The following is a 15832-nucleotide window of genomic DNA, read 5'->3' as shown; positions in this document are numbered from 1 at the left end:
TAGTCCTCCTGTTCTTTTTGCGAATACAGACTAACACGGCTGCTACTCTGAAACAGTTCTATGGATGTGAAATATCAGTTATGATGATTAAAAGTGTGCATTTGGAAGTAACTTACTTTGCTCTCCAGTGACCTCTCCTGGCTGACTCAGGAACAGATCATGCTTCCATTCTGTATTAGACCACTGCAGAAAAACAATAATAGAGTTTTGAACCCTGCTTCTGTAATAAGTTGTATAAGCACTTAGAGTTCCTCCTGATTTGACTTAGGAAGTGCCTCACCAATCAGACTTTGGGAGGGAGTTGCATAGTCTAGCATATCATCTGCTCATGAAGCAGCCTCTATTTCAAAGGTACAACCCTGGAGCAGACATGCCTTTGTACAATATAATATAATACAAGCTTCCTGCCATAAAGATGACTGAAGAAATTCACCAGTTCAGCATTATTAAAGTGAAGGAATACAGAGGGCCACTGGATGGTTGCAAGAGGGAAGCAGTTGTATCTTATACTGATAGTTTAACTGCTGACAGTAGTGGCTGCTTTGTTAGGGGACAGACCTAATTGTCTCAGTGTAAGTGATTGGGTGATTGTAGTGAAAAGCACCAGAGGATTCCCTACTCTTATACACATGCCTTCCTTTCTCCTGGTTCCTTTTGTGTGGGGGATATTCCTCTCGTCTTCATTCAGCGTTTGCCATCCTCTGCCTTTGTTCCCAGCCTAGTGTCCGTTAGCTCCGTGCACCCAAGACTCGGGAGGTCTGTGGCTTGAGTCCAGTTCTTGGAATTGCTGGGGTGCAGTGCTGGCATAGCTGCACCTGTGTAAACCAGACACATTCTGGGTTTGTATCCGCGAGGGGTCCGCCCGCCAGGGTCTCCCGCAGAGCTGCAGAGGATCTGGCTGCCTTGTGACATTGGGTTATTTGCCATTCTTTAGTCAGCTGAGATTTGTAGATCACCCTTTAAAAGAAAAGTGGTGGGAAATCAAACGGCTCCCCTGAGCTGGGATTCATTTTGGTTCAGGAGTAGTAACGAAAACCTACAGTTTGTCGTCGCTAAGAGCAACAAACCCTGATGGAAAGCCAGGCTTCTTTAAAAAGCCTATCCAGTGCCCTGGGCACCTCTTTTTGTGTGAAGGGTACAAAACTCAGTATGGATCCTGGGAGCCTTCTAAGCAGAAGCAACAGCAGAGTGTGTCTGGGTTTGTGTGAGGTAAATCCCCGTGAAAGCGGTGGGTTTGTACGTGGGGTGGCAGAGAAGGGGGATGCTGTGGGGAGAACAAGTTGAAATGTAGTGTGAAATAAATGGAAGCAAGAAGGGTCAGGACAGAGCAAACCAGGGCTTTTTTTATGGCATGTTTTAGAGAGATGCATGCTGAGGCCCCTCTGATGGCCCAGTGGTCGGTGCTCTGCTCTGCCACGCAGGGGGCCAGTGTCGGATTCTCCTTCCTGATAGCTGCTGTCCAGATTGCTGCATTAGGTGCATGCTGGGAGGCCAGTGCATTCAGTCCCTGAGGAAGGCCAGTACCGTCAGGGACCCCTTTTGTCAGTAGTGACAGGTTGGGGGGGAATTGCACGCCTCCCTCTTTTACTGGAAGAAGGATGTCAGACATGATTCAGGCTTGAGAGTGTTGGTATGACACACATTACAGAACCCTATAGGGCTGCTATTACAGAAGCTTCAATAGCACTAGGAAAGCACACAGGACACTAATTTACTAGTATTGTGATCCAAGCAGTTCTGCAGCGATTTCAGTTGGGTTCAGTTGGAGTCCTATGCATTTGTGCTCCATGGATGTGCTGTCCCAGGAGCCATGTTAGCCATGAGGTGCTGGACTCCTGTCTGGAGACTGCTGCTGCATTTTGCATACACTAGATACATTTGCATGTCTTATGTGTTGTTTCACTTTATGGTTCTGCTAAATGTTTATTTGATGGTAACCTCTCTTTGTGTGTTCTCAAACATTCAGGTTCCTCAGAGGTTTATGGCGAAATGGGAAGTCAGTGTTGGACATGCGGAAGAATTCCTTCTCAAGGGGACTGAGGATCAAAAGTGTAGTCAGAATCCCAGCAAGCTGAACAGTGAGGATGTTCTGTTGGAATCCTGCGCTAATGGCCCTGTAATGGAACCGGACAGGCAGCTGAATGGCTGTTTTAAATCATTGGCATTTGACTCCAAACACTCAGCCAGGGAGAAGGGAAGGTCATGCACTAAATCACAAGTGAAAAAGAGCTCTGACAGCAGGAAAAGGACTAGAGTAAAAAAGAGCCGCACCAGACTGGAACCATCTAGGAGAGAAATTGGAGGAAAGGCACCAGAGAACATAGTTAGAAACATGATTGCTGGGGACCTGCCAGATAAACATGCATCACACGAACTTTGCCGGATAGCAAACAGCCTAACAGCATCCAATGGTGCCGTGGAAAACTACTTGCTCTCTTCTTTTGGAGAAAGACGTTTTGAAAAGACAACCTTGAAACAGGAGTATCAGGCCCCTCATGGTGACTCCCTACGGGACACGCTGAAAGTGGATTTGCTTTCCAGCAGCTCTACAGAGAAACAGAAAAGCCCCGTAGGCATTCTTTGCAGTTCCAAATTACAGGTACACTATTCTACAGCTGACGCTGCTATTGAAAAAAAGCAAACTGAGTCCGATTCGCTGACTTCCTTCTCAGATGATGGAACTAGTGATCTAGATACCGGGGACCAAAGTTCTGAAGCAGCTTGCAGCGCCCTGGAGATCAGTGACTCTGCAGATAAAGAAGAGAAGGAATTCTCTACAGGGATGAGGGGAAACAGTAAATGTTCCATGTATCTCTCACAAAACAGCAACAGAAGAGCCAGGAAAAGGTCATCTAGAGATCACAGACCTCCAGGTGGCAGAAGTGATGCTGAATCTGTGGATGGGGAGCTCCAAGGAGCAGCCTCAGACACTGAGATGCCTGTTATTGCTCTAGAGTGTACTTCAGCTATAAGAAATGACCATCTTTCCCTTTCAGATAAGGACCTTACACGCCAGAGTGTTTGCCGGGAAAGCTCCCACATTGGGATTACAAATCAACTGAATCTCCACCTGAAAAACATCAAAGTGCCCCGGCTCAAAAGTATAAGAAGCAAACACAAGGAGAGTGCTGCTGTGACAGAACCCCCTCTCCTAGAAGAGCAATGTGGCATGAATTGCTGCTCTTCTGACGCCAAAGGTTTCACTGGTCCTCCTGCCAAAAGTGGGAAAGTTGATAGTCAGGAACCATTAAATAATGTGCATGAGAGAGCCAGGGATTCTGCTGAAATAGAGACTGCCGTGGTGAAGCATGTCCTCTCAGAGCTGAAGGAGCTATCCTATAGGTCCCTTGGTGATGAAGCTAGTGACTATGGGGCACCTAAGACCACAGCACCCTTACTCTTCTCTTCTGCCTCTGGGCAGAGTCGTTTGCCCATTGAGCCAGACTACAAATTCAGCACCTTGCTAATGATGTTGAAAGATATGCATGATAGTAAGACAAAAGAGCAGCAGCTGATGTCAGCTCAGAACATGGTCCCGTATCGAAATGCTGGCATGAGCAGTTCCTCTGGAAGTAATTCTGCAACTGGCTTGAAGGCTTTGGCTGCAAAAGGATCCACTTACAAATTAGAAAAAAATGGGGATTGCGTTCTGGAAGCAACATGTCAGAAACCTGGTGCCAGTGAATCCTCTCTTTCGTGCAGCGCTACAGCCAAGATAAGTGGGAGGAGTACTAACAAAAGGGAGCCCACGGATACTGCTCTTTCTGGTACGAATGGCACAAAGTGCATCTCAAGACACAACTGTTCACAATCTAAGCAGTCATCCAAGCTAGTAGATAATGCAACATCAATCAGAAAGGATTTAAAACTAGAAGGGCTGAGCAAGCCTCTAAATCAGGTCTCCAGTAATATAGCGGAGAAAGCATCCCTCCCACGCAGGGATATGCAGGGTTTGGTTACTAGTCTTATTGGTAATGAAATAGAAGAAACTGCAAGGAAAGAGTCTCTTGAGTTAATGGAACACTCCACTGATGAAGACTCTGCGTGTTCATCTGATGATAATTTAGATCGTATCAGAAAGAGGCCTGAACCTGATAAAAATACTGAGAGTTGCACTTCTGCTGAAAATGGTGAGGGCCTAGAGCTGGATTCGGAATTGAATAGCGAAAGCTCCCTGGGGGATGAGTCTCACGATGTAGTAAACCATGTAGCACCCAAGAAGCGATGGCAGCGTTTTAACCAAAGCAGTGCTAGAACCAGTCGGCACGTCCATAGATCTAGGGAAGAAGAGAGCTCCAGGGGCGCCTTTGGGGGCCTGAATTCTAGTGACTTTTCACTAAAGGGAAAGGAGTGCCTGGAGCACAGGCCTCCCACCCTTTCCCCGGGGCTTGAGGGAGACCTGACAGACCAGGACTGGGAGAATCACTTAGACTTAGTTGTGAAAAGTTTGAATGTATGTGATAAGCCAAACAATGATGTGATGCATTCAGAATCAGAGCTTTGCCGTTTTGCTTCCCAGTCTGAGTTCTCTTCACAAGGTAAGGAGTTCGATTTACACCTAAGAGTGTGTGTGTGCATGTGTGGCCGTGTGTGTGTGCGTTCTGTCATCCTTTAAGTTAAAAATATAAAACATCATGTTATTGATGGTCTGAATGGAACATTGGTCTGAATGGAACATTGAGGGCACCTAACTGCACTCAACGTGTGATGTTGTGTTCTTAGATATCTCCCAATAAAGTGCGGAGTAGAGAGAGGTGGTTTGATTACATGATGATTTATTTGACATATTGGTCTAAAAGCTGAAGTATATTTTGGAGAGAGATTAGCGTCTCCATAGTGAAGGGAGAAGTGAGTGTCTGTCTTTATAAGCCGGTTTTCACCTCCAGGCTCTCCCTGAAAGGTTACAACTTACTCTTACACTGTGTAGGTCGCTTCCAGAAAGTCTGGAGGAAAACCAGGTTCTGCTCTTTGAACAATTTGTTTTTGGCTCATTTTCTCTCTCACAGTTGAGCCTAGCGACCACATTTGCTTTGTTCTGTTGGTCTCAACAAGGGCTAATGCCCCACCTGTTTTTTAGGGTGGGAGCTAATTAACTATTACAAGGGGTTAATTAGGAAGCTTGTGGAGTTCCTCACCCACAGGCTATTTTGGAATGAATGTTGCTGTGTTGACATTCATATTGTCTATGAGGTGAGGAGCAGGAAGGAGAGAACCACCTGGGAGGCGCGGGCTGAATTAGATCGGGAAGACAGTGGGTAGATGGAAGCTTCAGCTCAGGTGAGGTGGTCTGGGAAGCAGGAGGGAGGTATCTGCAGAGAGATGGAATGTACACGAGCTCATGGGGTCTTCAGGGGCTCCCATCATTCAATAGTTCTGAAAAGTTTTACAACACCTGAGGAAATTCAGTGGAGTTGCTTAGGTGTAGCTGAGGTAGAGTTTTGTCGTCAGACTCATATTTCTGTTGGTGATGCATGAACCAGAAGGAACCCGTCTTGACTTTCAGGTCCAAGAGCAAGCTGTAAGGCATTTGGTTTGGTACCACATGACATTTTGATTAAAGAAAAATATAAAACGAACATATAGTGCACGTTAAATGGCTTAAAAGCTGGCTAACTGATAGGTCTCAAAATGTAATTGTAATTGGGGAATTATCATTGAATGGGTGCGTCTCTAGCAGCATCCTGCAAGGATCAGTTCTTGTCTCTATGCTATTTAACATTTGTATTAATGACCTGGAAGAAAACAAAATCATCATCAGTGAAGTTTGCAGATGAGACACACGTTGGGGGAGTGGAAAATAATGAAGAGGACAGGTCATTGGTACAGAGTGCTCTGGATCCCTGGGTAAGCTGGGTGCAGGCAAACAATAGACATTTTAATATGGTTAGAAACGTGTATCTAGGAACAAAGAACATAGAACATTCTTACATATGAGGGACTCTCTCCTGGGAAGCAGTGATTGACAAGGGTTTGGGGGTCATGGTGGATAAATAGCTGAACGTGAGCTCCCAGTGCGACACTGTGGCCAAAAGGGCTAATGTGATCCTGGGATGCATAAATGGGAGTCTCCAACTGGAGTAGAGAGGTTATTTTATTTTTGTATTTGGAACTGGTAAGACCACTGTTTTACTACTGTGTCCAGTTCTGGTGTCCATAATTCAAGAAGGATGTTGATAAATTGGAGAGGGTTCAGAGCAGAGTCACAAGAATGAGTAAATGACCAGAAGACATACCTTATAGTGACAGACTCAAGGAGCTCAATTTATTGATCTTAACAAAGAGAAGGTTAAGGGATAACTTATTTACAGTCTAGAAGTATCTACATAGGGAACAGGTATTTTTTAAATAATGGGTTCTTCAGTCTACCAGAGAAAGGGATAACATGATCCAATGGCTGGAAGCTAAAGCTAGACAAATTCAGATTGGAAATAAGGGGCAAATTTTTAACAATGAGTGTAATTACCCATTGGAACAATTTTCCAAGGGTTATAGTGGATTCTCCATCACTGGCGATTTTAAATCAAGACCGGATGTTTTTTCTAGAAGATCTGGTCTAGGAATTATTTTGGGAAAGTTGTCTTGCCTCTGTTCTGCTGGAGGTCCACATAATTGTCCCTTCTGGCCTTGGAGTCTATGAATCTTACAGTTTTGGCCCTTAGGAAAGCAGCATTAACCTAAGAAAATTTAATAGAGAGTCATTGAGACACAATGAACATGGAACCTCCACTAGGCCAATTTTACACAGTCACTTTTCAGAGTAAAACAGAGCTTTACGGTAGCCTGGATGGAACTCTGATGTGGTTAGTGTGTGGAGTGGACAGCCGAGTGCTTAGGTCAAAGGCTCAGGGGCCCGTCCCTGGGAATGGATAATCCATCAAACTACAACTTTGACAAGGGATAGCATCGCCAGTGCTAATGCAGAGACAAGGGCAGAGGAACCTCTATGGTTTTGTTGTGTTTATCACTTACAATTCAGTATACTACTAGAGTTTTAATTCCTGTATGTAAAGATTTTACAAGTAACTTCTGTTTCAAGCCTGATTTGGTTTTCCTTTTCTATTTTTCTATATTTGTATTTAGCCCATTACTAGCATTAGACTCTAAATAAAATTGTCTGTTTTCTCCGCCACCTTGTGCAGACAGCTTTATTTAAAATAAGAGGAGTAGTATATCAGGGGACTGAGGGGGGAATAGAGTCCAGCACAACTGTCTTCATCATCCAGGGAGCAACTGTAAATTAAAACACCTTCAAATAAAGGTTATTTGGTGGCAGTGAAAATAAAATCTGAATTTATTTTGTCCTCCCTTGAAAAGACCTGATCCACTAAACTGCATTGTGTGTCAGACTGGGGCAGGAATCTGATCCAGCAGCCAGTGTTACAAAACCACCCTCAATTATAACTGGAAGAATTTTAGAATTTGAGTTTACTTTCCACTAATTTTGCTGTGTTGTTTACTGTTCATGTAGGTTTACTCTGCCACTTGCCCTTTTTATATTAGTCGTTATTTCCTGATTGTCATCCATGCGTGCCACTGTACAAAACAGAGACAGGCAGCTACTGCCCCACTGGGCATGGAAGACAAACTGAGAGAGGCTCAACAAGTGTATAATACACTGGTGACCCGGTGAAGATCCCGTCTCAAAAGTGGTGACATCTTAAGTAATTCATTGAATCCTCTGTTTGTTGTGACATAGTTTCTGAGCACCCAGCAGTGTGTTGGTGTTTCACAAAAACACAGGTGTAATCCCCACCCCGAGGTGGTGACATGTAAATCACCAATGGCACAGGAAACAGTCACAAACGGGCAAAGGGGGAGACATGAGTGAGAAAGTCTCGAGGTTGCTCGAGGGGCATCCGTGTCCTGATGATTTGGTGATCCTTTTACCATGTGAACACCCCCTCATATTGTTACGGTGAAATGGTAGGAGGGCCTGGAACAAGGTGAGGGAGAGGGCTCGGCAAAGAGGCCAGAGGGTCTTTGCAGATAACTAGGACTCCGTGTCAGTCATGGAGGTTGCGGAAGTCATGGATTCCATGATTTTCCATGATCTCTGTGACTTCTGCAGCGGCCAGTGTGGCTGACCCCAGGGCCAGCCGCTCTGGCCTCTACTCTGGCAGCTGGCACCGGTACCACCAAGCAGTGGTCCCCAAGGCGACTGGAGCAGCCGCTGTTCCAGCAGCTTCTGGCAGCTGGTGCCACTGGCCCCTGGGCACCCCCCAGCAGCGGCCCCTCCTCCCCAAGGTTTAGTTAGGGGTATAAGTCATGGACAGGTCACGGGGCCGTGAATTTTTGTTTATTGCCCATGACCTGCCCATGACTTTTACTAAAAATACCCTTGACTAAATTGTAGCCTTCCAGATAGCGCATGGAGGTGTTCATGAGCGAGGGAGGCAGAAAGGAGGGTGGGCGGGGGAGGGCTGCTTAGGTGGCCTCCATGGGCACGGGTGAGAGCTGCGTTGAGTAGGAGAGCTCTAGCTGCAAGGACAGGTGTGCTGATAAGTTACAAATTAGACCAATGTCCACAGTGAAGCCTAACTCCATCCCAGCCTTTCCCCACCGCTCACCTACCCGACTCTAGCCTTCCCTCTGGGGAGATGCATAGGCTTTGCAGTATGCCCTGAAGGACATCAGACCAAGGAGCTGAAGATCTGTTGTGTATAGTGGAGCGCAGAGAATGCTGTGAGATCCCCCATGGAGTGGTGGTGCTGAGTAAACGGGTCATGTTGTGAAGAATACACACATGGAAGCTATTCTGTTTTCCATGGTATCGGACAAAGGTTGGCTGTTAGGAAGGCTGAGAAAACTGTATGTGCTGTGACCTTTTCACCGGTCCATAACCACGCTGGAGGTTTGGCAAAAGAACAGTTGGTGGCTTAGGAAAGAGAATAGTTTTCCTCATAGTAGCTGCGCTTTGAGAGATTACGGCTAATCCTTGTCTGCAGCAGCCAGCGTAAGGCCTTCTCTGCGCTTCACAACTTTACTGATACAGCTGGACAACAGAGCCCTAGTGTAGACGCCGCGTACGCCAACAGGTGTTTTTCTGTCACCGCAGTAACACCACTTCCCCGAACAACCCAGGCAACCTTAGCTCTGCCCTTTTCCAGCAGGGCTGCAGTTTACCCCATTAACACACACACACCTTTTCACTGACAACCACACAGTTGCTGAAAGCTCCTTTTACAGCCCAGTCACGCTCCCCCAGGGGATTCCATCCTACACTGTTAAAGGGAAAAAGGGAAGAAAAAGGGGGGCCTGTGCCCCCTTCCCTCTAGGCCCTGGAGCAGGCACCAGCACAGGTGTGCAGAGGTGGGACTAGAAGCATCAGTGGTGGGCTGTCCATGGGGCAATGGCATCTCCCTCAAGCTACCCAGGCCAGAACAAAGTGGCTACGTAGAAACCCTCACACTTTTTTCTTTATTGTAATCTTCCTGGGCTGCATGTCTGTGCATGCAAAGAGAACATGTTCTTAAATGCCAGTCACAGTTTGGGACCCCCAAAGACGTAGTGGGTGCCAGGCACTGCCTGGGGTAAATGTTGACTGACTGACAGACCATTTTGACCTGGCACCACTGTAATAGTTTGATTTCTAGCTCCACACCAAAAAAACTCACCTAGAAACTTTTTGAAAAGTGACTGTCTTTTTCTGGGCTTCTATCTTTGTAACCCCTGGCTAAAATGGATCCAAATGTGGTTCGCTCACCCTACCCTGCACTCCCACAAGGAAAAGTGAATTTCAAGAAAATCCGTGCAAGCATGCGGATTTTAGAGCACTTAGAAGCACTGAACTCTAGACCCCCCTCTGCAGAACAGGCGGCTCTGTGAGGTGTGAAGTGGCCCCTTCATCTCAATGGGATGGTCTCAGCTGAATGAGAACAGGGGGATGGGACAGCCTGGAGACAGCTCTGAGACATGTGAACTGCTTCATTTGACTCAGACAGTGTCTGAAGCACAGACCTGACAGTGGCAAAGCTGTGGGGCTGCAGCTGTGCGGCGCTAAGGTCTCCTGTGTGGCCGCTCTATGCCGGCAGGAGAGAGCTCTCCCATCCGCATAGTTAAACCACCCCCAAGGAGCGGTGCCAGCTATGTCGGGGGAGAGTGCCTCCTGCCCAAAGCTCTGTCCACACTGGCACTTCTGTTGGTGACCCTTCTGTCAGGCGTGTGCGTGCGGGTTTCACCCATTCCCCCGACTGACAAAAGCGCTAGCGTAGACGTTGCCTCGATGTGGGCTCCCATCCCCCTATTTGAGTGCTGTAGAGTCTGTGATATGCATGAAGTTTGCCTGTTCTCAGCTCTCCACCCACAGGGGCAGGACATCCCCAGATCCTGGCTCACATGGGGGGCACGGAGGGGGCCTCAGACTCTCCCAGAAGGGCCAGCACCCCCAGAATTCAGCTCACATGAGGAGGGTAGGAAGGGGATGATCCAACTCCTTGTAGAAGGGCCCAGCATGGGCCTCACAGATCCTGGCACACACATGGGAGGGCAGCGAGTGGGGCTTAGACCACCATACAGGGGCAAGAGACTGACAGATCTAGGCAAACACAGGGAGATGGGTATGTGGGGCTGAAGGTGCCCCTGTCCCTGCTTTCCCCTGAGGCCTGCTTCCACTTACGTCCACGTCCCTTTTCCCACTGCCCAATCTCCCTCCCCTCTTCACTACCCATCTCCATTTCTCCCCTCCTCTTGATGCAGACCCAAATCCCTCTCCCACTGTCCCCCCACTCCTCTTCCCCTGAGTACCACTCTCCTCCCAGGGAGTGTTCATATGGCTAATTTCCCCCCAAAGATTTTGTGGCCGCAGGGGATTTGGGTGAATTGGCAAAGCTGTGGGTTTCAGAGGGGTTCAGGTGCAGGGTTGGAGGCACTGGCAGAGCTGTGGAGTGCAGGCAGGTTGGGGTCCACTGGCAGAGTGGGGGATGTAGGAGGGTGGGGGTGCAGGGGGGTTGGGGTGCATTTCCAGAGCTGAGGGTGCAGGGATTAGGGGTGCACTGGCAGAGCTAGGGGGTGCAGGCAGGTTGGCGTGTGGGGAGTTCGGGTGCCGGGGAGAGCTAGGGCTGCAGGATGCTTGGGGCGTGGGGTGTGTCAGAGCTAGGGGGTGCCGGCAGGTTGGCGTGTGGGGAGTTCGGGTGCTGGGGAGAGCTAGGGCTGCAAGATGCTTGGGGCGTGGGGTGCGTCAGAGCTAGGCAGTGCAGGGGGTTGGGGTGCAGTGGCAGAGACGGAGATGCAGAGGGTCTGGAGTAGAGTCGGGTTCTACTGACGGAGCTGTGGGGTGCAGGCAGGTTTGGTTGCAGTGTGATTTGGATGCGCTGGCAGAGCTGGGGTGCAGGGACATTGGGGTGCACTTGGCGAGCTGGGGGTGCAGGAGGCTAGGTGCAGGCAGGTTGGGGTATACTGGCAGAGCTGGGGGTATAGGCGGGTTGGGTGCCTTGGGAGGCCTGTGGGGTGCAGGGTGGTTGGGGTGTTGGAGTGAACTGGCAGAGCACAGGTGTACAGGTGGGTTGGAGTGCAGGTGGTTTAGGTGGCAGAGCTGGGGCTGCAGGGTGGCTGGGGTGCTGGGAGGTTGGGGTGCAGCAAGGCTGAGGTTGTGACTTTCTGTAGGGGTATCTGGTTGTCTGTGGCTGCTGTGGATCGGCTCCCTGAACCCACCTGCCTTGCTGCTCGGTACCGGGCGTGATGATTGCTCCGCACCCCTGAGTGCTCCAAGCGTTCCCTGCAGCGTCCGGCCCCAGCACACCAGGCCTGCTGTCCCCAGAGGAACCGCACACTCCAGAGTCAGCTAAGGACCAGCACTTGGCTTATCACACCGCATGTAGCTCTCTTTCGAGTGAAGACAAAGACCCAGTGTATTGTCAGAACCGAGATTCTTCTTCGCCTGGTGTCCCCCTGGGCGTTCCGCTGCAGGTGCAGAGCCGCATCTTAGGATTTTGAGCCAGAGATTTTCAGCTCGCAGTGTCCATTCAGCCGACACGCGCCTCCTTGTGCTAGGCACTGAGAAGTGCAGAGGTGACCCACCCTCAGTTCCTTCTCAGCCGCCTCGGCCTGAGACTGGGCCCTCGCGTGTCTGCCTGAAGCATCCCTCGGCTTTTGTAATATTTCTGGAGTGGGTACGATAGTTTTTGTAGTTTATAGCTAGCAAGTTAGATAAGTATTGAAAGGATTGTTTTGTTGTCTGTTTCCCCTCTGGGAATCTTGGTTTCGTGGCTCGCCAGGTTTCAAATGCTACCTCTTCCGCCAAGAGGCCTTACCTGTGAGTGACGGCCACACTGAGTGTGTCCATTGCTTGGGGGAGTCCCACGTCTCCCAGAAGTGCAACCTCTGCCTTGCCCTCAGGCCCAGGGCAAGGAAACACAGGAAGATTAAACTCAGCTTGCTACAGAGGGAATGCTCCTTTCAGCTGCTTGTGAGTCAGGTCAGGAGACCCCCGTCCCTGTATGTCTTCTCTGGACAGATCCAGTGACCCTTCTACCTTGGCGCTGGCTTCCCCTAGGAAAGAGAAGGATTTGGAGCCTTCAGGGAAGGCTTCCAAAAAGAGGAATGCAGACTCTCACCTTGAGGAGCCAGCTCTGAAAAAGACCAGATCCCCAGAGACATTTACCGTCTCCAAAGCCTTGACCACTCGACTTGGTACTGTTGTGTCGAAGGGCAACTCCTCTGGTACATGTGAGGCTGCCAAGTCCCAGAGCACGAAGGAGAGACATGGCTCCAGTAGGGTCTCGGTACCTTCTACCAGCAAGGATGGGAAGCATAGGCACTCTGGAATGGCACTGTCGAGTTCAGGCCAGCCATCGGGACCCATACATGCAGCGCCCTCGGCACCGAGCAGGCAATGGTGCCATATGCCATTGGTGTGCCCACCATAGATGGCACTGTTGGCTTTGGCAACCATGGCCTCAACTACTGCATTTGTACCAATCCCCTGTTCAGTACCGCAGGAGTTCAGATAGACGAAGGACCTCTGGATAATGGATGAATTGGAGTCCCCACTCCACATGGGTACTGAGTGTCTGGACTACCATCCTCTGGTATTGCAGGACTCCACCATTTTTTGCGGGTGCTTCTCTGTTGAACAAGGAGGAGGAGGATGAAGGAGACTTCCAGTCAGTCTCCTTTATTTCTGTTCTGGGTTCTACAGCATATCGCTACAGGAACCCATTCTCTGGAAGTCTTAGGGAAGATCAGGCTCGTTATTAAGGGTGATGGAACCAACCCTGCATGCCACCCACACTCCTGCATGGGCCCCCTCAATGGCCATATTGGGACCCCAACCATTTGCCAGAACACAGTACCATCTCATGGGGGAGGGTAGAGTCAGACAGCTCTCTCCTCCTGGCCAGCCCCCTTCAGGAGGAGATGACTGAGGAGCGGGAGGTCAGGGCGTATAAGGAGACCACCCCTCAAACACCTATCTCATTCTCTTCTCTGGATGAGGTGGTTATTATGCCTCTGGCTGCCATCCATGACAGGTGATTTTCAGCAGTTTCAACGCTCCATAAAGAGGGTAGCTGACCCCTTTCAGATTCCACTCAGAGAGGTCAAGGATTTACAGCGCACACTGTTGGATATCTGGCAGTCAGCAGCACCCTTCAAAGTGGCATTACCCATCAGTGAGGTGCTCCGGATCCAGCTAAGGCAGTGTGGCAAACACCTGTCCCTATTCCACCCATGTGTAAATGGCGGATAAGAAGTATTATGTACCCCCTAAGGATTCTGACTTTTTGTTCTCTCACCTGCCTCCTGACTCCCTGATGGCAGATGTGGTAAATGAGCAGGGTAGGCAGCACTCCTCTGAGACCTTGTCTACACTAGAACTTACATTGGTATAACTTACTTCGCTCAGGGGTGTTAATAATCCACACCCCTGAGCGACATAAGTTATACCAACCTAAGCGCTGGTGTAGACAGTGGTACATCCATGGGAGAGCTTCTTCTGCCAACATAGCTACTGCCTCTCGTGGGAGGAGGAGTAATTAAGCTGACAGGAGTGCTCTCTCCCGTTGGTTTAGAGCGTCTTCACCAGAAGCACGACAGCGGCACCTCTGGCGTTTCCAGTGTAGATGTAGCCTGTCTACCCCTTATGACGAGGACCAAAAAAGCCTGGATCTCTTTGGGCGAAAGGCCTGTTCACCAGCAACCTCGCAGTTCAGGATCACAACTCTCAGGTGGTCATGTCCAAATATAACTGTACAAATCATAACCGATTCCCTGCTTTTATTGAACATCTTCCATGAGAACACAGGCAATTCCAGTCCCTTATCTCAGAAGGCCAGTGGGTGGCCAGAACTGCTCTTCAGGCACCCTTAGATGCTGTGGAGACAGCTGCCAGGTCCATCTCCTCAGCAGTGGTTAGTTTCTGAGTGAAGTGCAGAACCATGTGGTGGACCTCCCCTTTGACAGTCGTAAACTGTTCTGGGAGACCACGGGTGAGTCCTTGCACGCACTGAAGGAGTCTAGGCTACTTTATGGTTCCTGGGCACATACACACCTACAAATAAGAAAAGGTTTAGTAGGTCACAGACTGCCCAGAGATTGCGTCCTGCTCCGTGTTCTGGGTTCAACAGATCCACCGAATCCCTCGGAAAGAGAGACAGATTTCAGAGAGAAAGGACCGCCCAACCGCCCTCCATGTCCACCCAATCATTTTTGAAGCAACAGTTTTGATGGGTCAATCGAGGGTTTGAATCCTCCTGCACCTCTGGATAAATCTACATCCATTGGCCCACATCCTCTGCTTTAGAGACCACCTTGCCTATTTCCTCCATGCTTGGAGGCAGATCACTACAGACAAGTGGGTCAGCAAGGTCACAACGTTGGGCTATACCATCCATTTTACGTCACTCCCTCTCTTCCAGCTCCCTTCCCTGTCCCTCTCAGGGACCCCCTCATGAGCTTTTATTGAGACGAGAAGTGAACTCTCTCTCCTTTGATTAGCAGCGATAGAGTTGGTTCCTCCTCCCCTCAAGGGTAAGGGATTCGACTCAGAGTTTTTCCTTCTGCCAAAGAAGGATGGAGGGTGGAAACTGATCTCAGATCTAAGGCTTCTCAACAAGTTTGTAAAGCCTCAGAAGTTCAGGATGGTGAAAATAGTCCACATTAATCCCTGTACAGGAGATACACTTTATAGGGACATATCTGGACTCATTGATGGCCAGAGCCTATCTTCCTTTAGACAGATCTGTAACCTTGTCAGGTCTGATATGGGCAATTCAGGGAAGCCCTCGAACCGCAATAAGGAACTGTCTTCAGCTCCTGGGACACGTGGCAGCTTGCACCTTTGTGACCGATCGTGCAAGGCTATGCCTCCATTGCTTCCAGGGCTGGCTCAGAACGACTTGTTCTCCAGTCAGATGCACCCTGGACAGACCGGTGAAAGTTTCTCTATAAGGGGAGGGTCTCCCTCGACTGGTGAAGGATCAACTCTGCGTCTATGCAGCTGTTCCTTTCTGTCGCCAAGCCCCATCAGTGACTTTAACAACAGAGGCGTCACTGTTGGGATGGGTAGTGCACCTGAGTGTCCTCACAACTCAGGACTCATGGACAACTCAGAAAACCAGTCTCCAGATCCGTAGAGCCCTGGAAATCTGTGGATATCTGCTTTATACCTGTGGATATTTGCATCCATGAACCATTTTTGCAGCTCATGGATGGATGCGGATCCAAATTTTATATCTAGAGTCCTGCAAATCTGCTTTATATCTGCAGACCTTGTTTAAGCATCACAGATAGGATGCGTAGGGTTGGGGAGATTGGAGCCTTGATGGCAGATCCCCCCCTTTATGGTGTCCTTAAAGGACAAGATCTCTACTTCCACACTCTAAATTCTTACCTAACG

General features: G+C 49.2%; 1 protein-coding gene across 1 annotated transcript in view; it reads left to right on the top strand.

The window, feature by feature from the left end:
- NSD1 (nuclear receptor binding SET domain protein 1) overlaps nucleotides 1-15832 on the top strand; it is a 130305-nt gene that overhangs the window by 47312 nt on the left and 67161 nt on the right. The window contains exon 7 of the mRNA XM_077824645.1: nucleotides 1967-4538. Coding sequence (XP_077680771.1) covers nucleotides 1967-4538 — 2572 coding nt within the window. The remainder of the gene's footprint in view (nucleotides 1-1966; nucleotides 4539-15832) is intronic.

This window comes from Eretmochelys imbricata, chromosome 8 (assembly GCF_965152235.1).
Source record: "Eretmochelys imbricata isolate rEreImb1 chromosome 8, rEreImb1.hap1, whole genome shotgun sequence".
Classification (NCBI taxonomy): Eukaryota; Metazoa; Chordata; order Testudines; family Cheloniidae; genus Eretmochelys; species Eretmochelys imbricata.
This window is presented reverse-complemented; position numbering and strand designations above follow the sequence as displayed.